Source organism: Oncorhynchus masou, chromosome 31 (genome assembly GCF_036934945.1).
Source record: "Oncorhynchus masou masou isolate Uvic2021 chromosome 31, UVic_Omas_1.1, whole genome shotgun sequence".
In the NCBI taxonomy this organism is placed as follows: Eukaryota; Metazoa; Chordata; class Actinopteri; order Salmoniformes; family Salmonidae; genus Oncorhynchus; species Oncorhynchus masou.
This window is the reverse complement of record NC_088242.1, coordinates 47,410,332-47,437,031: the sequence shown is the minus strand read 5'-3', so window position 1 is coordinate 47,437,031 and position 26,700 is coordinate 47,410,332. Positions and strand designations below refer to the sequence as shown.

The following is a 26,700-nucleotide window of genomic DNA, read 5'->3' as shown; positions in this document are numbered from 1 at the left end:
TAACCTGGTAGACAACAACACTGAGTGGCTTATACCAGATCTACTGTATATAATGCACGCACACACTCATGCAATACTTTCTAAATGTAATCCGTTAAAGTTACTAGTTATCTGTTCCAAATTGTAGTTAGTAACGTAGTCAATGCAACATGCCGAAACAAAATTGAATATGTAACACTTAGTATGCAAAACTAGATATGCAAGAAATTGTGTTGTAGGCAGAACGCATTGGAGTAGGATTCTATTGCATTGACACACACGACTCTACACAGATGTGCTCGACACAGACGGTGCTGGCATAACCATTCAGTTGCAGTAGGCCTATATGCAAATAGACCATTTACTTATATGGATCTGAGCCATTTACTTTGAACTGAAAAACAAATGGGGAAAAGAGAGGTCAATTGTTTTAGTCTCAAGGGTGCCATTGCTAGCTTGGGGGCAGCAGTGAGTGGTAGAGTAAGAGAGAAACGGAAACAGTTTTATTACAAACCAGTGATTCCACAGGAAAATGGTAAGTGATACATCAAATACACAGAGCCCTTTGAACAGCAGGTATAGCTTACATATAGTATGGCTGCATCTGAAATGGCACCCTATATGGTCAAATTTGGGACGCACCCATAGTCTAGGTCAGGGATGGGCATCTCCAGTCCTCCGGGGCCAGATTGGTCTCACACTCTTCCCCCAGTTAGTGTGAAATCTCATTTACTGCACTTTACTGCCTGAGGGAGGGAGGGTGAGAGAGAGGCTGGGAGGGAGAGAAGGATGGAGAACAAAACAGGTTGGAGGACACCGATCGATCCTGGAGACCAGGCCTCCCAGTCAGAGCCCCAGGACAAACGGTTTCCATCCACTTCCTACTACAGAGAGCACACACACACGGTTCGCAGTACACACGTACACACGCACACACGCGTGCGCACACACACACAGGAACACGCACTTGATTACACACACACATGCACGCGAGAACAAACACACACACACACTTCCACCCAGTATGGTCTCTCAGCTGGATGTAATACGGCTTAGCGAAAGGTTATCTCTCTGCTGGAGTTTAATCAATGGATATATGCTAATCTCTTTTCCTGCCTGTCATTTAAATCACTAGGTAACCTCCTTAATATGATTTTATATAATTATCCCAGTGAGGAAGAGGGATTTGTTTCACAGCAGCAATAACTGCATAGACAAACTCCTGAAGAAGATAAAATAAGGGTCTACTCTACAGATGAAATACAACTCATCTTTGTTTCCTGTTTGTTTTTGTTTCCTTCAGATGAGAAAGAGGAGGGTATCCTCGGCAGCATCCTCCTGCCTAGCTTTCATATATCTATGCTGTCTGTCGACGACCACATCAACAGGAAATATGCCTTCAAGGTCAGTACTTGTTTTCATTCTTTTGTCATATTGTCGTTTGGCTACAGTGGTTGATTATTTTTATTTGGTGTCTGAGATTCCCGAGTTAAGGGGAAACGAGTGAGAGATTCATTAGGAGGTGAAAATGTGAGTTTTTTTGATATATAAAAAAAAAAAATGCGAGAACAAGAAGAAAATAGTTAGTTTAGTCAAGGATTAAGAGGGAAGAGAAAATGCAGTTTTTTTCTGGTGTGTGCTACCACTACTTTAAGCATTGTTAGTAAGCTAAGAGTTTAGTCTTGGTCAAAGAGAGGAAAAATAAGGCTGTTTTATCTGCTGCTACTGCTATAGAGTATTGGTAGTAAGCAGCAGGAACCGCATTCAGCTCTAGAGCCTGCAAGTCCAGTGGCAGCCAGTCCTATTTAATTTTATGGCATCTCTCTCGGTGCTGTGGCTTTCTCTCTGGTCGGGTTCCTTTCCAAAGCCACAGAGAGAGACGAGGGTTCGGCTCAGCCCTGCAAAACAGCACAGCCACACAGATGCCCAGGAGTCTTCCCAAGGTCTCTCTAACCAACCACACATACTCAGTTTCCATATCCTCAGAGAGAGAAGGAGGGAGGGAGACAGATCATGGAGGAAGGAAAATGAAGGGGGAGGAGGAAGAAAACTGTGCATGACCCCTGTAGATTTTAGGATTAATAATAATAGCAATATTTTACATAACTCAAAGGAAATGGAATGATGTTAACTCAACATTATGCCAATCATTTTAAACTCTCCATATTCCTGTCTCTTGTGGCAAACATGGTAGTTTCATAAGCCTCACTGACTGTTCATTCCTCACGGACTTTTGTTACAAATACATTTTTGGATGACACAGGAATGGCTGCCTTTAGTCTTCAATCCCTGGTAAACAGAATACTGTCTTTCTCTCTCTGCTGTCTCCTTCTTCCATGCACACACTAACAATGCCTTTGTTTGTCTACTGCGAGCGGGTTTTGAGTGAGGAGAATTAGCAGCCTGTTTACCAGTCCAAGTGTTGCATGGTAAGTCTTGAGTCCTAATTCCGTAATGTAGTAGTTTTCAAATCTGATGCGTCATGGGTTTAGATGGGTTTGGCCTGGTGGTGTGGATTTTATTATGTCAGGATATAATTATGTCAGGATGATATTATGTCCTAAAATATACTTTCTATGTGTCCTAAAAAAAAACATTCACACCAGTAGGAAGAATTTAACTAGTCAATGATTCTGTCATAACAAATTAACTGAGATTGGTTATGTCCATCATTGATAAGAGAAGATGCGGCTGTAGCAAACTATTCTGACTGACTGTTCACATATACAGTGTTGGCTTTAGAACTTAAATAAAACCAGAGTAAAAGAGACCACATCCCAGTTGACTCAACTAACCTGCTTCTTGCCCTTTCTCTCTTCTCTTCCAGGTCTCTTCTCTTCAACTCTGATCTGGCAGGCGACACATCCCAACATGCGAACGTACTACTTTTGCACAGACGCAGCCAAAGACATGGAGTCATGGATGAAGGTGATGACAGATGCTGCCCTGGTGCACTCAGAGCCTATCAAGAGGTCTGTACTCAATCAATCAATAAGTGACACTTCGTTTCCTATTCAGTTGAGATGTCAGTACCGAGTAGTAACACAACAGAGACCCTATTTCCCATTCAGTCGAGCTGTGAGGCTCAGTCTATACTGGACAATTGTCTTAGTCAATTTACCTACTGAACTTGGAGGAATAGTTTAATTGGATCTCAGACAGTGTTTGAACTGTGGTAACCTCCTAAATCGAAATATTAAGGAGCTGTTCTGTTTTACTGTTATTTGAGCTCTCTGAATTGCTTTCCTCAGCATGTAGTTGATTAGGGAAGAGTCTCATCCACCTCAGCATATTCCAGTCCTCTAGAGTGAGACTGACTGATACAGAAAACGCTGGCTCTTCACTGTTGCATAACCTGGCTATTGTCTGATGGTAGGGGTGTGTGTGTGTCATGGATGCACGATGCAGTAGTAGTGTGAAGGACACATTAGCTACTGTATTTTGTGTGTGTGTGTGTGTGTGTGTGTGTGTGAGAGAGAGTGATAGAGGCGTCATGTGAAGGGATTATGGGGATTTAGAGTGAAATAGCAGTCACTTGCGAACCTTCCTCAACAACGCTTCCTCCTCTCTACACGGCAGAACAGCGTGTGTGTATGTCATCTACCTGGCAGAGTGAAGAGGAGGGCTAAACGGTGAAGTGATTTTTAATTAAATGAAGTGATGTGATGGTGTCTCTGGCTGCAGTCCTCAGGGAGATACGATAGCTAATTGAGTAGGTGACACCGGACCAACTCTGCTACCAAATCAAAATAAAACAAAATAAAATTGTTTTGGTCGCATACACATATTTTGCAGATGTTATCGCGGGTGTAGCAAAATGCTTATGTTCCTATCTCCAACAGTGCAGCAATTCTTAACAATACAAAACAATACACTCAAATCCCAAAAATATAAAGAAGGAATTAAGGAATGTAGAAAAATTAGAACGATCAATGTCAGAGTCCGGAATATACAGTGCATTCGGAAAGTTTTCAGACCTCATAACTTTGTTACGTTACAGCCCTATTCTAAAATGTATTAAATCGTTTTTTCCGCCCCTTATTAATCTACACACAATGTTAGCAAATTTATTACTAATAAAAAACAGAAATACCTTATTTACATAAGTATTCAGAACTTTTGCTTTGAGACTCGAAATTGAGCTTAGGTGCGTCCTGTTTCCACATCCTTTAGATGTTTCTACAAGTCCAGCTGTGGTAAATTCAATTGATTGGACATGATTTGGAAAGGTACAAACCTGTCTATATAAGGTCACACAGCTGACAGTGCATGTCAGAGCAAAAACCAAGTCATCAGGTTCTACAGCTGCACATCGAGAGCATCCTGACTGGTTGCATCACTGCCTAGTATGGCAACCGCTCGGCCTTCGACCGCAAGGCACTACAGAGGGTAGTGCATACGGCCCAGTACATCACTGGGGCCAAGCTTCCCGCTATCCAGGACCTCTATACCAGGAGGTGTCAGAGGAAGGCCCTAAAAATTGCCAAAGACTCCAGCCATCCTAGTCACAGACTGTTCTCTCTGCTGCCACACGGAAATCTGTACTGGAGCACCAAGTCTAGGTCCAAGAGGCTTCTTAACAGCTTCTACCCCCAAGACATAAGACTCCCGAACAGCTAATCAAAGGGCTACCCTCTTTTACGCTGCTGCTACTCTCTGTTTATTATCTATGCATAGTCACTTTTTTAACTCTACCTACATGTACATATTACCTCAATTACCTCAACTAATCGGTGCCCCCGCACATTGACTCTGTACCGGTTCCCCCTGTATATAGCCTCACTATTGTTATTTTACTACTGCTGTTTAATACTTTTTTACATTTATTTTGAATTTGTACTTATCTTTTTTTTTACAAAATACTTATTTTTCTGAACTTGGTTGTTGGTTAAGTAACGGCTTAAGTAAGCATTTCACTGTAAGGTGAAACCTGTTGTATTTGGCGCATGTGACAAATAGCATTTGATTTGATTTGGGGTACCCAAAAATGTCTACAGCGTTGAAGGTCCCCAAGAACACAGTGGCCTCAGTGGAAACAGTGGAAACACCAAGACTCTTCCTTGAGCTGGCCTTCCGGGCCAAACTGAGAAATCAGGGGGAGAAGGGCCTTGGTCAAGGAGGTGACCAAGAGCCACTCTGACAGAGTTCCATAGTTATTCTGTTGAGATGGGAGAACCTTCCAGAAGGACAACCATCTCTGCAGCACTCCACCAATCAGGCCTTTATGGTAGTTGCCAGACGGATGCCACTCCTCACTAAAAGGCACATGACAGCCTGCTTGGAGTTTTCCAAAAGGCACCTAAAGACTCTCAGACCATGAGAAACAAAATTCTGTGGCCTGATGAAACCAAACTATTTGGCCTAAATGACAAGGGTCACGTCTGGAGGAAACCTGGAGCCTCACTACGGTGAGTCATGGCTTTGGCAGCATCATACTTAGAGGATGTTTTTCAGTGGCAAGGACTGGGAGACTAGTCAGGATCGAGGGAAAGATGAATGGAGCAAAGTACAGAGAGATCCTTGATGAAAACCTGCTCCAGAGCGCTTAGGACCTCAGACTGGGCCGAAGGTTCACCTTCCAGCAGAACAACGACCTTAAGCACACAGCCAAGGCAAAGCAGGAGTGGCTTCGGGACAAGTCTCTGAATGTCCTTGAGTGGCCCAGCCAGAGCCCGGACTTGAACACAATCGAACATCTCTGGAGAGACCTGAAAATTGCTGTGCGGCGACGCTTCCCATCCAACCTGACAGAGCTTGAAAGAATCTGCAGAGAAAAATGGGAGAAACTCCCCAAATACAGATGTGCCAAGCTTTCAGCGTCATACCCCAGAAGACTCAAGGCTGTAATCTCTGCCAATGTTGCCTCAACAAAGTACTGAGTAAAAGGTCTGAAAACTTATGTAAAAGTTATATTTAAAAATGTTAAACCTGATTTTGCATTGTCATTATTAGGTATTGTGTGTAGATTGATGAGATTTTGTTTTTAAATGGGTCAGAATACTTGCCAAATGCACTGTAAATATATACTGTACCAGTCAAAAGTTTGGAAACACCTAGTCATTCAATGATTTTTCTATATTCTTTACTATTTTCTACATTGTAGAATAATGGTGAAGACATCAAAACTATGTAATAACACATATGGAATCATTTAGTAACCAAAAAAGTGTTAAACAAATGAAAATATATTTTACATGTTAGATTCTTCAAAGTAGCCTCCCTTTGCCTTGATAACGGCTTTGCACACTCTTGACATTCTCTCATCCAGCTTCATGAGGAATGCTTTTCCAACAGTCTTGAAGGAGTTTCTACATATGCTGAGCACTTGTTGGCTGCTTTTCCTTCACTCTGCTGTAGAACTCATCCCAAACCATCTCAATTGGGTTGAGGTCGGGTGATTGTGGAGGGCAGGTCATCTTATGCAGCACTCCATCACTCTCTATCTTGGCCAAATAGCCCTTAAACAGCCTGAAGGTGTTTTGGGTCATTGGCCTGTTGAAAAACAAATGATAGTCCCACTAAGCACAAACTGTATTGGATGGCGTATCGCTGCAGACTGCTGTGGTAGCCATGCTGGTTAAGTGTGCCTTGAATTCTAAATAAATCACTGACCGTGTCACCAGGAAAGCACCCACACACCATCACACCTCCTCTTTCATGCTTCATGGTGGGAATCACACATGCAGAGATAATCCGTTCACCTACTCTGTGTCTCACAAAGACATGCGATTGGAACCAAAAATTTCAAATTTGGACTAATCAGACCAAAGGACCTTGGTCCAAGCAAGTCACTTTGTCTTCTTACCTTTTGACTGGTACTGTATGTATACTGTATGATGGTGGGTATAGATATTAAGGACAGTATATACATAAAAAAATGTGTGTACAGCAGTTTTGTCACACAACACATTGCAGCAGATGCCTCAAGTTTTGAGAAAGCGTGAAATTGCAGGAATGTCCATCAGAGCTGTTGCCAGTGAATTTAATGTTAATTTCTCTACCATAAGCTGCCTCCAATATCGTTTTAGAGAATTTGTCAGTACGTCCAAACGGCCTCAATGTCACGACTTCCGCCGCCGAAGTCGGTCCCTCTCCTTGTTCGGGCGGCGTTCGGCGGTCGACGTCACCTGTCTTAGAGCCATCGCTGATCCACCTTTAATCTTTGTTTTCTACACACATGGTTTTCATTCCCCCAATTACATGTTCATGTATTTAACCCTCTGTTTCCCCCCTGGTTTTTTTGCATGATTGTTTTTATGTTCATGTCGGTTCATGATGGCTGTTTTTTTGACGGGTGCTGTTTTCACCCGTGCGTAATATTTACAGTTTGTATTTGGTCAAGTGTATTTGTTACCTTGTGCCTTGATTTATGAGTAAAGTACATTGAGCCTTGGTTTATGAGTAAAGTACATTGCTCACTCAGTTTTTGCTCTCCTGTGCCTGACTTCATGCACCAACTACACTCACCTTCTGACACTCACAACCGCAGACCACGTGTAACCAAGCCAGCCCAGGACCTCCACATCCGACTTCTTCACCTGTGAGATCATCTGAGACCTGCCACTCAGACAACGGATCAAACTGTGGCTTTGCACAATTGTAGAATTTCTACACAAATACTCAAACGTCTCGGTAAAGCATTGCTCGTCGTTCTCACCATGGTCTTGATCTGACTACAGTTCGGCGTTGCAGCCGACTTCATTGGGCAAAGGCTTACCTTCAATGGCCACTGGTGCACTGGAGAAGTGTGCTCTTTACGGATGAATCCTGGTTTCAACTCTACCAGGCAGAGGGCAGATAGCGTGTATGGCATCGTGTGGCAAGCAGTTTGCTGATGTCAACGTTGTGAACAGAATGCCCCATGGTGGCAGTTGGGTTATGGTATGGGCAGGCATAAGCTATGGACAATGAACACAATTTGAATTTATCGATGGCAATTTGAATGAACAGATACCGTGCCGATATCCTGAGGCCCATTGTAGTGCCGTTCATCCGCTGCCATCTCATGTTTCAGCATGATAATGCACAGCCATCGCAAGTATATGTACACAATTCCTGAAAGCTGAAAAGGTCCCTGTTCTTCCATGGTCTGAATACTCACCAGACATGTCACCCATTGAGTATGTTTGGGTTGCTCTGGATTGATGTATACGACAGCGTGTTACAATGCCTGCCAATATCCAGCAACTTTGCACAGCCATTGAAGAGGGACAATGTTCCTCAGGTGACAATCAACAGCCTGAAGAAGTCTATGCAAAGGAGATGTGTCGCGCTGCATGAGGCAAATGGTGTTTTCTGATGGTGTTTTGGTATTTTCTCAGACCATCAGATACATATCAGTATACCCGCGCATGTGAAATCCGTAGATTAGAACCCAAAGACAAGATCCCACAACTGAAGGAGGGAAAAGGGCTGCCTAAGTATGATCCCCAGTCAGAGACAACGATAGACAGCTGCCTCTGATTGGGAACCATTCTCGGCCAACAAAGAAATATAAACATAGATTTCCCACCCTAGTCACACCCTGACCTACCAAATAGAGAACTTAAAGTATCTCTAAGGTCAGGGCGTGACAATTAGTAACATGCCAAATACAACCTTATGCTTACTTACGAGCCCCTAACCTACAATACAGTTTCAGAAAACATGGAATAGAATAAAAGATAAAAGTAACAAGTAATTAAAGAGCAGAATAACTATTTTGAGGCCATTTTCAGGAGGGTACCGATACAGGGTCAAATGTGCGGGGGCACCGGTTAGTTGAGGTAGTATGTACATTTAGGTACAGTTATTAAAGTGACTATGCATAGATGACAACTGAGAGTAGCAGTGGTGTAAAGAGGGGGGGGCAATGCAAATAGTCTGGGTATCCATTTGACTAGATGGTCAGGAGTCTCATGGCTTGTGGGTAGAAGCTATTTAGAAGCCTCTTGGACCTCTGCAGTAGCAGAGAGAACAGTCTATGACAAGGATGGCTGAAGTCTTTGAAGTCCATTTTTAGGGGCCTTCCTCTGACACCGCCTGGTATAGAGGTCCTGGATGGCAAGAAGCTTGGCCCCAGTAATGTACTGGGCTGTTCGCACTACCCTCGGTATTGCCTTGCGGTCAGATGCCGAGCAGTTGCCATACCAGGTAGTGATGCAACCAGTAAGGATGCTCTAGATGGTGCAGCTGTCGAACCTTTTGAGTATCTGAGGACTCATGCTAAATCTTTTCAGTCTCCTGAGGGGGAATAGGTTTTGTCGTGCCCTCTTCACAACTGTCTCGGTGTGCTTGGACCATGTTAGTTTGTTGGTGATGTGAACACCAAGGAACTTGAAGCTCTCAACCTGCTCCACTGCAGCACCGTTGATGAGAATGGGGGTGTGCTCGGTCCTCTTTTTCCTGTAATCCACAATCTCGTTTGTCTTGATCACGTTGAGGGAGAGGTTGTTGTCCTGGCAGCACACAGCCAGGTCTCTGACCTTCTCCCTATAGGCTGTCTCATCGTTGTCTGTGATCAGGCCTACCTGATCAGAAAATTTGTCATCAGCAAATTTAATGGTGGTGTTGGAGTCATGCCTGACCATGCAGTCATGAGTGAACAGGGAGTACAGGAGGGAACTGAGTACACACCCTGGATGGGCCCCTATACCCTTACTACCTGGGGTTGGCCGGTCAGGAAGTCCAGGATCCAGTTGCAGAGGGAGGTGTTTAGTCCCAGGGTCCTTAGCTTATTGATGAGCTATGGGGGCAATATGGTGTTGAAAGCATGAGTTATAGCCAGTGAATAGCATTCTCACATAGGTGTTCCTTTTGTCCAAGTGGGAAAGGGCAGTGTGTAGTGCAATAGAGAGTGCATCATCTGTGGATCTTTTGGGGCGGTATGCAAATTAGAGTGGGTCTAGAGTTTCTGGGATGATGGTGTTGATGTGAGCCATGACCAGCCTTTCAAAGAACTTCATGGCTCCAGAGTCCCAAAGCGGCAGATCTAGTCTTTATCTCAGTGTAGATGCTGCCTGTAAATGTCATCGATGCACTTATTGACAAAGCCAATGACTGATGTGGTGTACTACTCAATGCCATCGGAGGAATCCCAGAACATATTCCAGTCTGTGCTAGCAAAACAGTCCTGTAGCTTAGCATCTGTTTCATCTGACCACTTATTTTTCCTCTGGTTGGCATTTAACATGCTGATAGAAATTTGGTAAAACAGATTTAAGTTTCCCTGCATTAACGTCCCTGGCTACGAGAAGTGCCATCTCTGGGTGAGCGTTTTCCTGATTGCTTATGGCGGAATACAACTCATTCAATGCTTTCTTAGTGCCAGCCTCTGACTGTGGTGGTATGTAAACAGCTATGAAGAATACAGATGAAAACACTCTCGGTAGGTAGTGTGGTCTACAGCTTATCATGAGATATTCTACCTCAGGCGAGCAATAGCTCAAGACTTCCTTAGATATCGTGCACCAGCTGTTATTTACAAAAATACATAGACCACTGCCCCTCGTCTTGCCAGACGCCACTGTTCTATCCTGCCAGTACATCGTATAACTAGCCAGCTGTATGTTGATAATGTCGTTGTTCAGCCACGACTCTGAAGCATAGGATTTTAGTTTTAATGTCCCGTTGGTAGTTTAATCTTCCGTGAAACTCGTCGATTTTATTCTACAAAGATTGCACGTTTGCTATCAGAATGGAGGGAAGTGGGGGTTTATTCTATCGCCCTACGAATTCTTAGAAGGCAGCCACTCTTCGGTCCCCCTATTTCCGCCGCCTCTTCATGCAGATCACAGGGATCGGGGCCTGTTTCCAAGGAAGCTGTAGAACTTTTGTGTCGGGCTCGTCAGATTTGTGTAAGGAAAAAAAGGATTCTGCTTGTCCGTGGTGAGTAATCGCAGTCATGATGTCTATAAGTTATTTTTGGTCATAAGAGACAGTAGGGGCAACGTTATGTACAAAATAATTTAAAAAAATAGGTTTTTACAACGCAGATAAACAAAAAAAAACACAAAACGTCTGCATCCTCTCCTGCACCAACAATACTTCAACATTGCTGCATGTTGCATTTATATTTTTCTTCAGTTTACACAAGGGCAGCAGACTATAAAGTGCAGGCTTGAGTACCAGATGGATGTCGGCTAGTAACAGTGAGTAAAGTTCAGGGCAGGATACTGGGCGGAGGCTAGCTAGTGGTGACTATTTTACAGTCTGATGGTCTGGATATAGAAGCTGTTTTTCAGTCTCTCGGAACCAGCTTTGATGCAGCTGTACTGTCTCCACCTTCTAGGTACTGGGGTGAGCAGGCCATGGCTCGGGTGGCTGAGGTCCTTCCTGTGACACCTGGTGCTGTCAATGTCCTGGAGGGTAGGCAGTGTGCCCCAGTTAATGAGTTGGGCTCTGGAGAGCACTGCGATTGTGGATGGTGCAGTTGCCGTACTAAGCGGTGATACAGCCGAAAAGGATGCTCTTAATGGTTCATCTGTAGAAGTTTGTGAGGGTCTTACGGGCCAAAGTAAATTTCTTCAGCCTCCTGAGGTTTGAAGAGGCTCTGTTTTGCTTTCTTCACCACACTGTCTGTGTGGATGGACTATTTTTGGTTGTCAGTGATGTGCACACCTAGGAACTTGAAGCTTTTCACCCTGTTCACTGTGGCCCTGTCAATGTGGATGGGGACGTGCTTCCTCTGCTGTCTCCTGAAGTTCACGATCAGCTCCTTCGTCTTGTTGACGTTGAGGGAGAGGCTATTTTCCGGGCACCACTCTGCCAGGGCTCTAACCTTCTCCCTGTAGGGACTGGCGCAAATGACACTTTAGTCTATTTATTCGTCTCATCCCATCTCCTCTACTGCTTTTGCCCTTTTCCATACCTTCTCTTACTCTTAAAACCTGGTGGTACAGTCTTAAAATTTACCTCTTGTAATTCAACCAAAACATCCCAATATGTTGCTTTATCTTGGAACTCATAATAACCTTTACTGTATTTGTACCCATTTTACCTCTACTCTAGTTGTTTGAGCATAAAACCTTTCATACATTCATAAAAACACCCAGAAGTTAACAACCTTAAATACAAAAATAAAACTACCTCGCAGGCTTTCTTCCAGCTAAATATACTCCTGATCAGCCAGTCAGTGGTGTGCAATGCAGCTGAAACATGCCTGATGAGGTCATACAGACAAGGTTTTCATAGGTTTTCATGTGACTTCCATAGTCCTGAAAGAGACACAGACAAGCAGAGGGCAGGGAAACACATTATGTTGCTGGCTACTGCCATTAAACACCAACAGTCTGAGTTTGGAAACTGGGACGGCTGTCAAACAAATTGGTCTCTCTTACTTTTCTTTCTATCTTTTTTTCTCTGTGCCTCTATTCCACTCTCTATCTCGCTCACCCTCTTCTCACTTTTCACTCTCTTCTCACTTTTCACTCTCTCTTAACACTGAGATTTCCACACTGTGTCTTCCGGTGGATTGCCTTTGTTGATGTGACCTTCAGCTCATACAAGGCAAAGGACCAATGGTATCCATTACCTTGAGAGAGCCAAGGCACCAACCTGTTTAACAGATATGTGTGCGCGCCTGCATGTGTGTGTGTGGAACTCATATGGAACTGCATGAGTGCTTGACCCCAGAGAGGTCAGGGAGGGGTTGCCAGTAGGTCTGATGAGCGGCAGCATCTTCCGGACCTGTCAGTCTGGACTGGAGTCAGAGCCAATAGTTTATTGGTCTTCTCTGGTTTCCTCTCTCAGCACTGGGCTGGCAGCTGCAGGATCTATTGTAGCTTAGCCCCTCATAGAATCACTTTACCTTTGTCTCAGAACAGCAGCAATATCAGCATAAAGCATGGCTGAGTGTCAGAGATGGATCCGGGTTCAAATACTATTTGAAATATTTCAAATCCTTTGAGTTTTTGCTTTAGTCTGTCTGTAATGCCATTTGGGTGGAATTTGCACTTCTGTGACTATTCTATTGGTTCCATTGTGCCAGGCAAGCTCAATCAATTCCAGATAAAGTACCAGTATTTGAAAACATTTAAAATATTATTTGAACCCAAGTCTGTCTCAGAGCTGCTGCCCACATATTATAAGGTTTGGCTGAGTGTCAGAGAGGAAGGTTGTTATGAGTGTCAGAGAGGAAGGTTCTATTCTTGATATATTCTGACGTGTATAAGGTTTGCTTGGCTGATTTAGTTATTGGTCTCTATGTGGGGTGTTGCTCCCTTCTCTCTCTCACTCTCTCCTGTGCAACGGTATCTTGATTATATCTTGTATCTTGGATCGTTGACTTTGCTCTCCTTTAATTACCCCCATTCCTCCCTCTCTCCATACCCCTCTCTCCTCACCTCCCTCCTCCCCTTTCCTCATCCTCCCATCATCCTCCGATCCATCCTCTCTCCCTCTTTCCATCTCTCCAGCAGGTTAATAAAAGTAGAACAGTGCCGTCCTCAGGACTTCAGTAACCACATTACCCAGAACCACCGACCAGTCCTAACCCGACCAGTGATCCAGAACAACAAGCGGAACCAAGCTGAGGCTGAGCAGGAACAGGAGCTTTACACCGTTGCTGCCATAACCACGGTATCCTCCACCGAGGAGAAGGGGAACAGGAAGCAGTGTGACGCGGAGCGCTACGGTTTCCAGAAAGAAGGAGCAGAGAGAGACCGTCCACTTACTAAGATCAACAGCATCAAACCTCAGCCGGACCAGGCAGCAGCTGTTGCTGCTAACATCAGAGATGGATCCCCACAACAGGCAGACACACCAGACGGGCTCTACAGATCCCCACAGGTGAACACAAGACATACAAATGGACATAAGAACCAGTGGTGGAAAAAGTACTTGAGTAAAAGTAAAGATACCTTAATAGAAAATTACTCAAGTAAAAGTGACTCACACAGTACATTAGTATTGAGTTAAAGTCTAAAATATTTGGTTTAAAATATGCTTAAGTATTAAAAGTAAAAGTGTGAATAATTTAAAATTCCTTATATTAAGCAAACCAGACTGCACAATTTTTATTTTATTTAGTTTACGGATTGCCACGGGCGCACTCCAACAGTCAAACATAATTTAGAAACGATGCATTTGTATTTGAGTCCACCAGATCAGAGGCAGTAAGGATGACCAGGGAGGTTCTGTTAAGGGGATGAATTGGACCATTTTCTGTCCTACTAAGCATTCAAAATGTAATGAGTACTTTTGGGTGTCAGGGAAAATGTAAGGAGTTAAAAGTACATTATTTTCTTTAAGACTGTAGTGAAAGTAAAAGTTGTCAAAAATATAAATAGTAATGTACAGATACCCCAAAAAACTACTTAAATATTACTTTAAAGTATTTTTTACTTAAGTACTTTACACCACTGATAAGAACAGAGCACTAGCTTGAAGTCAGCCATGCCTACCTAACAACACTGTTAAATGAACACTTACTTATCAAGACTGTCCCTGATGATCCAGACTGTCCCTGATGGCATCTTCAACACATACACTATACAGTACCAGTCAAAAGTTTGGACACACCTACTCATTCCAGGGTTTTCTTTAATTGTACTATTTTCTACATTGTAGAATAACAGTGAAGACAGCAAAACTATGAATAACACATATGGAATCATGTAGTAACCTGTCAATCCGAAACATTTCAAGAACTTTGAACGTTTCTTCAAGAGCAGTCGCAAAAAACATCAAGCGCTATGATGACCGCCACAGGAACGGACTGTGTTCACACCTGCAACGAACCTTACCATGGTATAAATGGAGAATGACCGAGACCACTCTTTTTGAGTGAACCACAGTGTGACTTTTGGTGCTCTTCTGAGTGTGGATAGTGTGTTCACACCAGTCCAAACTAACTGAACTAAGGGAGTAAATGCACCAGTGTATGGTTAAACCGCTCCAAAACAATTTGGTGTGAAGGCCCCCTTAATGATATACATTTTATTGCTGTTGTTTCCTTTATTGGTATACTCTATTTTATGTAATTTTTATTAGTTGAAACATTGTTCATTGTAAATTGCAGCTGTAGTCTTTTATTGTAAATGTCATCCATTTCAAGGAGAGCTTGTGGTATTTCTACAATGTGAGAATAAGTTTGAACTTCAAACTCTAGGTGAATGGGTCCGGGGACCAGAGCCCAGGGGAGATGATGGCCCACCACGAGCCCCACCAGAGCCCCTCCATCTTGGGCAGCATGACCCCTACCACTCCTACCCCCCAGTACCCCCAGCAAGAGCCTGAGCCCAGGGCCCTGACCAGGACCAGTTCCATGCAGCAGCTGGAACAGTGGGTCCGCACACAGAGAGTACGCAACCAGGACGACGACACTAGAAGGTGGGTGGGTGGGTATTTTCTTGGTGTCCCAAAAAGTTATCACAGAGAACTTGACATTTTTATGTATTCCTGGACTGAACAAATAATTCCGTAATAGAAAGTCAATGCAGAAGCCAATACAGTAAATGACTGCATTAACTGCCTCAGTTCCTTCACTTCTGGTGCAGTTTTTATTATTTTTATTACATATTTTACATATTTTACATATTTGTGATCACTACAAGTAGTGTGCATGACTTTTTTTTCTTTATTTTTTACACATTGTTCACTGACCTCTCTGATACATTTTCAGACCAACAAACCCTTTTAGAAATGTAAAGCCCTCTGTAGTTTCCTACTTTTTGATTCCAGTCACACTGACCAGACCAGAAGACATACTGTAGGCCTACCCTTGATGCCAAATGTATGAGAGTCTGCTCCTGTCTTCAGTGCAGTAGAGGTTATTGTAGGACAGTTAATTGTGTATTGTTCATTCTGGACTATGTTTACAAAACACTGCAGTTTAAAGCACCTCTTTTTTTAAAACAAGAATGACAATTATTACATCCATTATTTTAAGCCACACATATTTGGCATGAACTATGACTATGACTATCTCCCCGAAACCAAGCAGGCAGCAGCATTTTCAAACGCTACAGTCTAAAGTGCGAATAGTCATTCTGCAATATGAGATCATTGCTGGGTGTTTGGATTTCAGTATTGTGGTAAATCTGTACCTCGAGCCAAACAGAACAGATAGGAACTCATAAATCATTCATGGTAATGCAGGAAACCACAGAGATGCAGAGGTAAACAATGACAGTACATTGGGCAGAGGACGAGAGATGGACTGACTAACCGACTGCTCATCTGGGCAAGTTGGTGTTCATTAGGCACCAAACGGAATAAAATGGACTGAAGCAGGAAGAAATTATCTGGACTCTAATAAGAACAACTTTTTTTTCATTTTAAGAGTCAAAATGTTTTGCTACTGTGCTTTACTGAACACAACCCAGGGCTTGCCCGCTTAATTGGGGGAGGAATTCTCAGCTTGACCCATCCAGCCAGATCCTTCAGAGCATCTCCTCATCTTAATTTGGGCTATGGCCTGATATCTCCATCCAGACAGCAGCCACTTAAATGTTTGCTCCATCTGAACTCCTACTTCTTCAGCATTGTGTGTTTGTGTGTGGATGCGTGCTCTGTTTACCATTACTGGGCATAAATGGTCTCCATGCCTCACCCCAACCTGCTCCACCGCAGCAGTTACACATGATGCTTAATTTCCCCTGAGTTCAGTAGCAGACTCCAGTCTCTAGTTGCGTTATCCAGCATCTGTAGGTGAGGGTAATAGGCTGCTCTGGCTATCTTTTCTTTCTGTTTCTGGCTATCTCTCAGTCTCTATCTGCACTGTCTCTAACCTGTGCAAATATCTTTGGTTGGTAGAATAATCATATTTGGCTTAAGGGTGTTTCTTCTCTTTCCTTTGAAGCATGTCGGTGTGTGCGTACGTTTGTTCACACATTTCACACTCCTCAAACACCATGGTGTGTTTATCATATCTGTTACACACACACGCACATGGGTTATGGCAGCTGACAAATTATTGAAAATAACAGTGGCTAAGGGTTCATAGCACAGATGAACTCACCACAAGGTTGGACAAAAAATGTAATCTGGATTTCAGCTCGGAAAATGTGTCGTTAACAGTGTGTGTATGCACTCGCAGGATAGTGGTGAGAAGTTTTACAATTAAAGCTGCTTGCTGTTAGCATGTATATAAAGTTTCATAGATACAGAGTTTGCTAAGAAGAGGAAGTCTTTAACTCTTCCTTGAGTGTATTTGTCCTCCAGGGATGTGTTTTCTTCATCCTCTGCATACAGTGCATTCGGAAAGTATTCAGACCCAATTAATTTTTCCACATTTTGTTACTTTACAGCCTTCTTCTAAAATGTATTTTCCCTCATTTAATCTATGTACAATACCACATAATGACAAAGCAAAAACAGATTTTTAGAAGTTTTTGCAAATGTATTAAAAATAAAAAACTGAAATCACATGAACATTCCGACCCTTTATTCAGTACTTTCTTGAAGCACCTTTGGCAGCGATTAGAGCCTTGAGTCTTCTTGGGTATGACGCTACAAGCTTGGCACATCTGTATTTGGCGAGATTCTCCAATTATTCTCTGCAGATCCTCTCAAGCTCTGTCAGGTTGGATGGGGAGCACTGATGCACAGCTATTTTCAGGTCTCTCCAGAGATGTTAGATCGGGTTCAAGTCTGGGCTCTGGCTGGGCCACTCAAGGATGTTCAGAGACTAGTCCCGAAGCCACTCCTGCGTTGTCTTGGCTCAGTCCAAGGAGTTCAGTTCCATTTAAGAATGATGGAGGACACTGGGACCTTCAAAGCTGCAGAAATGTTTTGGTACACTTCCCCAGGTCAGTGCTTCGACACAATCCTGTCTCGGACAATTCCTTTGACCTCATGATTGGTTTTGGCTCTGACATGCATTGATTGGTTTTGGCTCTGACATGCATTGTCAACTGTGGAACCTTATGTAAACAGGTGTGTGCCTTTCCTAATCATGTCCAATCAATTGAATTTACCACATATGGACTCCAATCAAGTTGTAGAAACATCTCAAGGATGATCAGTGGAAACAGGATGCACCCAAGCTCAATTTCGAGTCTCATAGCAAAGAGTCCGAATTTTAATTTTATATACATTTGCAAAAATATCTAGAAACCTTTTTTCTCTTTGTCATTAGGGGGTATTGTGTGTAGATTGATGGGGATATATATATATTTTTTTAAGAATAAGGCTGTAACATAACAAACTGTTTAAATACTCTGAATGCACTGTATATCACTGAAATTGACCTACAGCCCAAATCAATATTCTCTATATACTGGTGTTATATGTTGTCAAAACAAAGGGTAACAGGATACCAAACCTTTATTACTCTCTTGAAGTATATGGGTACAGCAATCTGGGATATTCTGATTGAATATGTCTGTAAACACACCAGCCAGCTGGTCTGCACATGCTCTGAGGACGCGGCTAGGGATGCCGTCTGAGCCGGCAGGCTTGCAGGGTTAACACATTTAAATGTTTTACTCACGTTGGCCACTGTGAAGGAGAGCCCACAGGTTTTGGTGCGGGCTGTGTCAGTGGCATTGTATTGTCCTCAATGCAAGCAAAGAAGTTGTTTAATTTGTCTGGCAGCAAAACATCGGTGTCCGCGACGGGGCTGGTTTTCTTTTTGTAATCCGTGATTGATTGTAGACCCTGCAACATACGTCTCGTGTCTGAGCCGTTGAATTGCGACTCTACTTTGTCTCTGTACTGATGCTTAGCTTGTTTGATTGCCTTGCTGAGGGAATAGCTACACTGTTTGTATTCGGTCATGTTTCCGGATGCTTTGCCATGATTAAAAGCAGTGGTTCGGCTTTCAGTTTTGCGCAAATGCTGCCATCAATCTACGGTTTTTGGTTAGGGAAGGTTTTAATACTCACTGTGGGTACAACATCACTGATGCACTTGCTAATAAACTCGCTGAACGAGTCAGCATATACATCAATGTTGTTGTCTGTGTCACGTTCTGTCCTTTATTTCCTTTGCTTTGTATTCATTATTTAGTATGGTCAGGGCGTGAGTTGGGGTGGGCAGTCTATGTTTGATTTTCTATGATTTGGGGATTTCTATGTTTCGGCCTAGTATGGTTATCAATCAGAGGCAGGTGTCATTAGTTGTCTCTGATTGAGAATCATACTTAGGTAGCCTGGGTTGCACTGTTTGTTTGTGGGTGATTGTCTATGTTGATTGCTTGATTCAGCACAGTTCTCATTAGCGTCACGGTTGTTATTTCGTTTATTGTTTTTGTATAGTGTTTCAGTGTTTTCTTTATTAAAATTCATGATGAACACATACCACGCCGCATTTTGGTCCTCCGGTCCTTCTCGCCTCTCCTCTTCAGATGAAGAGGAGGACGACTGTGACAGTCTGAGGCTATCTGGAACATATCCCAGTCCACGTGATCGACGCAATCTTGAAGCGTAGATTTCGACTGGTCGGACCAGCGTTGGGGCGGCAGGTAGCCTAGTGGTTAGAGCGTTTTGAATAGTAACTGAAAGGTTGCAAGATTGAATCCCTGAGTTGACAAGGTAAAAATGTGTCGTTCTGCCCCTGAACAAGGCAATTAACCCACTGTTCCTAGGCAGTCATTAACTTAAATAAAGGTTAAAAAAAAATATTTAAAAAGACAGACCCGAGCACGGGCATTTCCTTTTTAGTTTCTGTCTATAGGCTGGGAGCAACAAAATGGAGTTGTGGTCAGATTTGTCTTGATCACATCTCTGATCCTCCCCTTTCTCTTCTCTCTTCTCAGTATCATGTCGTACCAGACCCTGCCTAGGAACATGCCCAGCCACCGGGCACCTCCAGTCAGGCCCCACTGTGGGGACCCTGGCTACCGTACCTTACCCAGGAACAGCATGGTGCGGCCGGACAGTATCTGCAGCATGTCCCCTACCATATACGACCAGACCCTAGGCATGGGACTGGGCCTGGGGATCTCGCCTGCAGACAAGATGTGCTCCATGAGCGACGACACCATGTGGCAGCTGTACGAGTGGCAGCAGAGAATGGGCTACACTCCCAGGTAGGCATAAGACTTTAGAAATATAATTTCTAGAATTGGAATTCCCATTCAAGTTAATGTTCTGTAATGCTGGACCGTCAGCCATATTGAGTGTACCCATGAGTGCACCAGTCAAATTGCAGCGGTCTGAATTGGAATGTCAATTGACTTCCTGAATTGATGGAATTGAAATGAAATCTACCCTAAGCAGTATAATGTCACACCTAGCCCCAGGCCAACGTCGTCCACGCCCGGGCCGTATGGGACCCTGCCCAGCCCCAAGACCATGATCAACTTGTCTGAGCACCAGGGTGACAGTCACCAATCTATCCCCCCCTCGCCTTCCCACGGCTCCTTGTCCATGTACGGAGGCTACTCGCCCCTCCGCTCCTCCTACAACCACAGATCCACTGGGTCAGAAGTGGGCTTGCCTGTATACCAGGGGAATATCACTATAGACAGGAGACACAGCAGGACATCACACCTCAATAAGGTAAGAGGACCAGTATGGACCTGGGTCTTCTAACACCTGGCTGTATTATTATTATTATTTTTGCAACGTGACATGAGTATCAACAATTCTTATTGAACAATTGTAGGAAGTTCCTCCATGGTCCAGTCTGTTTTCATCCGTTTGGTGCCTAATGAAGACAACCCAGGCCCCCTGATTGAATACAACCCTGCCTCTCTCTCTTTTCTCCAGTATGCCTACCCGCCTGACAGTAGGCCATTGCCAGCTGGGATCCCTGTCCAAACCATCACTGCCCAATCTCTGCAAGTCAAAACAGTCAGTTCACTTCCCTCTCTCTCTCTCCTTCTTTCCCTCCCTCTTGTCTGGCCTACTGTACCCTGCCCTTGGCCTTGATACACAGTCAGGCTGACTTCTGTGATATATCGTCAACTTATAACTCTTATAAAACATTTAAAATTGATTGGTTGAAATAGTAAGGAAATAGTGTTTTCCAAGCACTAGCTGCAGTTCTGGAATAATAGATGTCTCATCTATTTGAGGCTTTTTGCAAACTCTGCAGCTACAGTGTGCCTAGGCAGGTTCCAAGATGAAATATGCAACCAAAACATTGTTTTGATGAAGGCAAATAGCATATCCTTGCTCACACACTTTTTCAGTTCTGCCCAGAAATGTTCTGAGATTGAGGTCAGGGCTTTGTGATGGCCACTCCAATACCTTGACTTTGTTGTCCTTAAGCCATTTCGCCACGACTTTTGAAGTATGCTTGGGGTCATTGTCCATTTGGAAGACCCATTTGCAACCTTTAACTTCCTGACATATGTCTTGAGATGTTGCTTCAATATATCCACATAATTTTCCTGCCACATGATGCTATCTACTTTGAAGTGCACCCCCACAACTTTGTGAAATGCACCCTCACAACATGATGCTGCTACCCCCATGCTATACGGTTGGGATGGTGTTCTTCGGCTTGCAAATCTCCCCTTTTTCCTCCAAACATAACGATGGTCATTATGGCCAATCAGTTATATGTGTTTCATCAGACCATAGGACATTTCTCCAAAAGGTATGATCTTTGTCCCCATGTGCAGTTGCAAACCGTAGTCTGTTTTGGAGCAGTGGCTTCTTCCTTGCTGAGCGGCCTTTCAGGTCATGTCGATACAGGACCCATTTTACTGTGGATATAGATACTTTTGTACCTGTTTCCTGCAACATCTTCACAAGGTCCTTTGCTGTTGTTCTGGAATTGATTTGCACTTTTCGCACCAAAGTACGTTCATCTCTAGGAGACAGAATGCGTCTCCTCCCTGAGCGGTATGATGGCTACGTGGTCCCATGGTGTTTATACTTGCGTACTATTGTTTGTACAGATGAACGTGGTGCCTTCAGTCATTTGGAAATTGCTTCCAAAGGATGAACTATACTTGTGGAGGTCTACAATTTGTTTTCTGAGGCCTTGGCTGATTTCTTTTGCTTTTCCCATGATGTCAAGCAAAGAGGGACTGAGTTTGAAGGTAGGCCTTGAAATGCATCCACAGGTACACCTCCAATTGACTGAAATTATGTCCATTAGCCTATCAAAAGCTTCTAAATCCGTGACATCATTTTCTGGAATTTTCCAAGCTGTTTAAAGGCACAGTCAACTTAGTGTATGTAAACTTCTGACTCACTGGAATTGTGGAACAGTGAATTATAAGTGAAATCATATGTCTGTAAACAATTCTTGGAAAATTACTTGTGTCATGCACAAAGTAGATGTCCTGACCGACTTGCCAAAACTACAGATGGCATCATGTGGCAGGAAAATTGTGGATATATTGAAGCAACATCTCAACTTCAGTCAGGACGTTAAAGGTTGCAAATGGGTCTTCCAAGTGGACAATGACCCCAAGCATACTTCAAAAGTCGTGGTGAAATGGCTTAAGGACAACAAAGTCAAGGTATTGGAGTGGCCATCAAAGCCCTGACCTCAATCTCATACAGAAATTTGTGGAGTGGTTGAAAAACGAGTTTTAATGACTCCAACCTAAGTGTATGTAAACTTCCGACTTCAAATATATATCATTCTATTGGTTGCAAGAATTTTGTATAATTTAAATTTAAATGTGAAGTTTTGAATCCAGTGTCGTTTGGAGAATCAGTTCATAAACCATGTGCCATGGAATCGGTACGTCAAAAAGCTCTTCCCAACTATTTTGCAATCTATATTTCAGCGCTGTAATTTTTTTGGTCCTTAAATTAAACTGGTGTACTTTTTTTATTTATCACAATTTTCTTTAACCAATTATGGTCTTTAACGCAGGGCCGACAGACAAGTTTCCCCCTTTCCACTTCCCTCTTCCATTTTTGCAGTAATCCTGCAATTAGTTGCTTGTAGTTTTGGGTAGAGCAGACATTTCCATATATTTTTGTTTCCTGCATGTGTGACATAACTCCACCAGCCTATTATGATATAATTTAGAAAGATTATACCTTTCCCCTTTTTTTATTTTTATATCTATTAGTATTTGAATTTAACCATAACATTTGTATTTTTTGTTCTGTTTTTTTTTCCCAGGTGGATTAAATTGGATTTGCAACCAACTTTCTATGGCTTGTTTTAAAAATAGCAATATTTGTGAGATTATTTCCTTTTCAAATAACTGAAAGTGAGAGGTTGAAATCTGAATACCTTTTTTTGACTGAAGCCTTAAGTGAGAGATGTAATGCTTTAATATTTAATCATTTCTGTCTTCCAAATTCATATTCCTTACGGCTTGCCGTTCCAAATAAGATTTAATATTTTTTTCTCATATATTTTAAATAACTGTTCGCTAGGTGTAGGCAATACCATAATCAAATACAGTAGGTAAACTGGGATATGACTAAAGAGTTAATCTGGATGATTTTTCCACAAATAGACAGGTATTTTCCTATTCATGGTAGCTTGATCTTACCTATTTTTTTGCTAACTTTATATAAAAATGTATTAGAAACAGATCATTTATTTGTTCTGGGATATGTATACTGAGTATGTCCACATCACCGTCAGACCATATTATTGGTAAACTACACAGTAATGTAAAAGTTGTACTTTTTACTTATCCAATACCTAATATAGTACACATCATAATTTCTTGTAATCCAGAGAGGTTAGAAAAAATATCTAGATCCTCTATGAGGCTGAGTGATTCTAATTGTGGATTTAAAAGAATGATCATGAATGAATCATCCGCGTACAAGGACACCTTTTGTTTTTAAGCCCTGGATTTCTAACCCCTTGATATTAATGTTGGATCTGATTTGAATAGCTAACCTTTCGATGGCCATAATAAATGGATATGCTGATAGTGTACAACCTTGTTTTACTACTCTTGACAGTTTAAAACTTTCTGAGAAGTAGCCACTATTTACTATTTTACAACTAGGGTTATTATACATGATTTTAACCCATTTTATAAGAAATTCTCTAAAATGTAAATGGTCCAGGCATTTATATGTAAACTCCAGTCGTACTTTATCAAAAGCCTGGTTTCCCAGATTTTCAAATTGAGGTAAGGTACGCCGAAGAGACACGCACAGCTTACTCCCTAAAAAGAATCTCAGCAGATGTTGCCCGGAAATTAGAAACTCCAACTTAGTGATCTTGAAAAGTGGACCGACTAAGTAGGCTTAGTGGGGTTGGGTACAGTAATGAATTCAGGACTTTGTTTTTTAAGTGTCTTTTAAGTCGTCAGACAGGGATTTATGTCATGTAGGGCACCCAAACTTGCGATGGGAAACGGTTGTTTGTGATAAAGGGGTTAATAGTCACACCACTACATGAATAATGGTGACACTTTTGTCAATGGTGTGACATTGATTTTCTTCACCTAGTCGTCATGGCATTCACGCAGTCAGTGGTGTTGTGTGACACATGACATGCCTATGACAGTAAGAAAAATAGTGGGGTTTTCAATCCTCCCTTTACTCACATTCATCTTCTCATGTCCAACAGTTTGTCCTTCTATGTATCTCTTAGATCTGACTTGTTTACCCTGTCTGTCTTTTTCTGTCATTCTATCTTTCTGTACTGTCAGGACCCGGTTTCGAACCTGGGTCTCCGGAGTGAGAAACAGTCACTTAACCAACTGAGCCACGAATAGACAGCAGAACCCAGAAGATGAGGCAGACACAGCAGTACTTAAGACGGTGTATTTAATAAAGAAAAAATCCTAAAATACAAAAAATGGCAAATCCAAAAGGTGGTAGGAAAAACACAAAAAGACCTCAAAAGAAACTCACCAAAAATAAACAAAAACAAAAAAACAGAATACCACAAGAACTTCACCCGGAATCGACAAGAGCACACAGAACACTAGGGCAGGGTGCTAACATACAAACACAGAGCACAGAACTGAGGGAAACAAAGGGATTAAATACAATCAGGGGAAACGAGACACAGGTGCAAATAATAATGGGGATCAAGGGAAAAACATAGGGACAAAAAGCACAATGGGGACATCTACTGACCAAAACCCGGAACAACCCTGGCCAAATCCTGACATGTACATCCTTTTGTCTGTTTCTTATGCCTAACTATCCTTGCCCCCTCCCTTTTTCTTTTTCCTCTCCTTTTGCTATCCTCTGCACTGCTGACCGACGCTAGAATGCCATTTTGTCTCATCACCTCCAGAGGAACCTCATGTATCTGGATAACCAGGTGGGGTAACTCTAACACGTGGTTCTTATTTTGAGACGGATCTACCTACCGAGTTTCAGACTTGCTCTGTCTCTGTCTGTGTGTCTTTGTGGATGGCTATGCTGTCTAAAAGTAGTTGTTTTTCCAAACTGCATTCGAGATGTAGGTCAATATTTGAAAAGTTTGAAAGTATGCGGTGAATACTCTCTTGTGTGTGTAACATTTCTTTGGGGCTTTCCCTTGTTGTGTGACATTTTGGATGAGAGTGTTTGTGTGTGTGATCTATTATGATTTAAAAAGGTGGAGCTTGCATAATTGACAGTCAGTGTTGTTTCTAAACTGTTCCCTTAGTGCTCCTCCTCCTTTCCTCCATAATGAACAGATGAAGGAAAAGTAGCCTTTAATCGTGGTGATTCACACATTGATAGAGAACTCAGCCCCCAGACCTCAACAGTACCACCACAACTTAAGATAAGGTATTGGCCAGCCAACGCCGGCAAAACATTGATTTCTTCAATCCATCCACAGTTGTTTATTTGGTCTGTCTTGCTCCTGCAATCCTCCTCTGGTGGCAAAATCTTTCATGGCATCTCAATATCTCCTCCCTGTATTGTTTGTGAATGTAGCACTTCTCATTCATACAGCTTCTACTCTGTCTCCTCTATTTGTTGGAAAGTCATACCACCAATGTGAGCATGGTTTGCATACAGTATATTATATTGTTGTTTTGCCAGTGTTATGGGCCGAGCGCACAACTCTGTTTCCACCAGTCTCAGCATGGGCAGTGAGAATTCCCACTTAAAACTAACTATTTGATTAGGTCTTATGTAGCAAAATTCGATTTATTTTTTTATTTTTACATTGGATAAAAGTAGATACTCAGAGCTAAAAAAATTGTATGTCATACACTACAGTTGAGGAACAATGGGGAAGTAATTCTGCTTTGAAAGTTGATCAACTTGTAACCCGACTTTTGAGAAAATGGTCCTTGAATGTTTTGGTACAGCTATTTGGAGAGCGCCTCTTTGTCTACACCCATTCACACCCTCTTAAGCCTTAATAACACATATGGAATCATGTAGTAACCAAAAAGGTGCTAAACAAATCAAAATATATTTTATATTTGAGATTCTTCAAATAGCCACCCTTTGCCCTGATGACAGCTTTGCAGACTCTTGGCATTCTCTCAACTAGCTGCATGAGGTAGTCACCTGGAATGCAGTTCAATTAACAGGTGTGCCTTCTTAAAAGTTAATTTGTGGAATTTCTTTCCTTCTTGCGTTAGAGCCGATCAGTTGTTTTGTGACAAGCTAGGGGTGGTATACAGAAGATAACTTGGTGTTATACTAACTAGGGCTATGACAAGAACAGCTCAAATAATACTTTAAGACGTGAAGGTCAGTCAATACGAAACATTTCAAGAACTTTGAAAGTTTCTTCAATTACTGTTGCAGAAACCATCGAGCGCTAGGATGAAACTGGCTCTCATGAGGACAGCCACAGGAAGGGAAGACTCAGAGTTACCTCTGCTGCAGAGGAGAAGTTACCAGCTTCAGAAATGGCAGCTCAAATAAATGCTTCAGGGTTCAAGTAACAGACACATCTCAACATCAACTGTTCAGAGGTAACTCAGGCCTTCATGGTTGAATTGCAGCAAAG

General features: G+C 42.5%; 1 protein-coding gene across 4 annotated transcripts in view; it reads left to right on the top strand.

The window, feature by feature from the left end:
- Nucleotides 1-26,700, top strand: part of LOC135524030 (pleckstrin homology domain-containing family A member 5-like) — a 103,656-nt gene that overhangs the window by 30,169 nt on the left and 46,787 nt on the right. For 2 of the 4 annotated variants that reach the window (XM_064951159.1, XM_064951158.1), the window contains exons 5-11: nt 1,283-1,383; nt 2,836-2,951; nt 13,374-13,746; nt 15,068-15,288; nt 19,658-19,930; nt 20,138-20,402; nt 20,613-20,696. In XM_064951159.1, the coding sequence (XP_064807231.1) occupies nt 1,283-1,383; nt 2,836-2,951; nt 13,374-13,746; nt 15,068-15,288; nt 19,658-19,930; nt 20,138-20,402; nt 20,613-20,696 (1,433 nt within the window). Of the gene's footprint in view, nt 1-1,282; nt 2,409-2,806; nt 2,952-13,373; nt 13,747-15,067; nt 15,289-19,657; nt 19,931-20,137; nt 20,403-20,612; nt 20,697-26,700 lie in introns of those variants that run through there. The other 2 variants (XM_064951157.1, XM_064951161.1) reach the window with 2 other exon arrangements.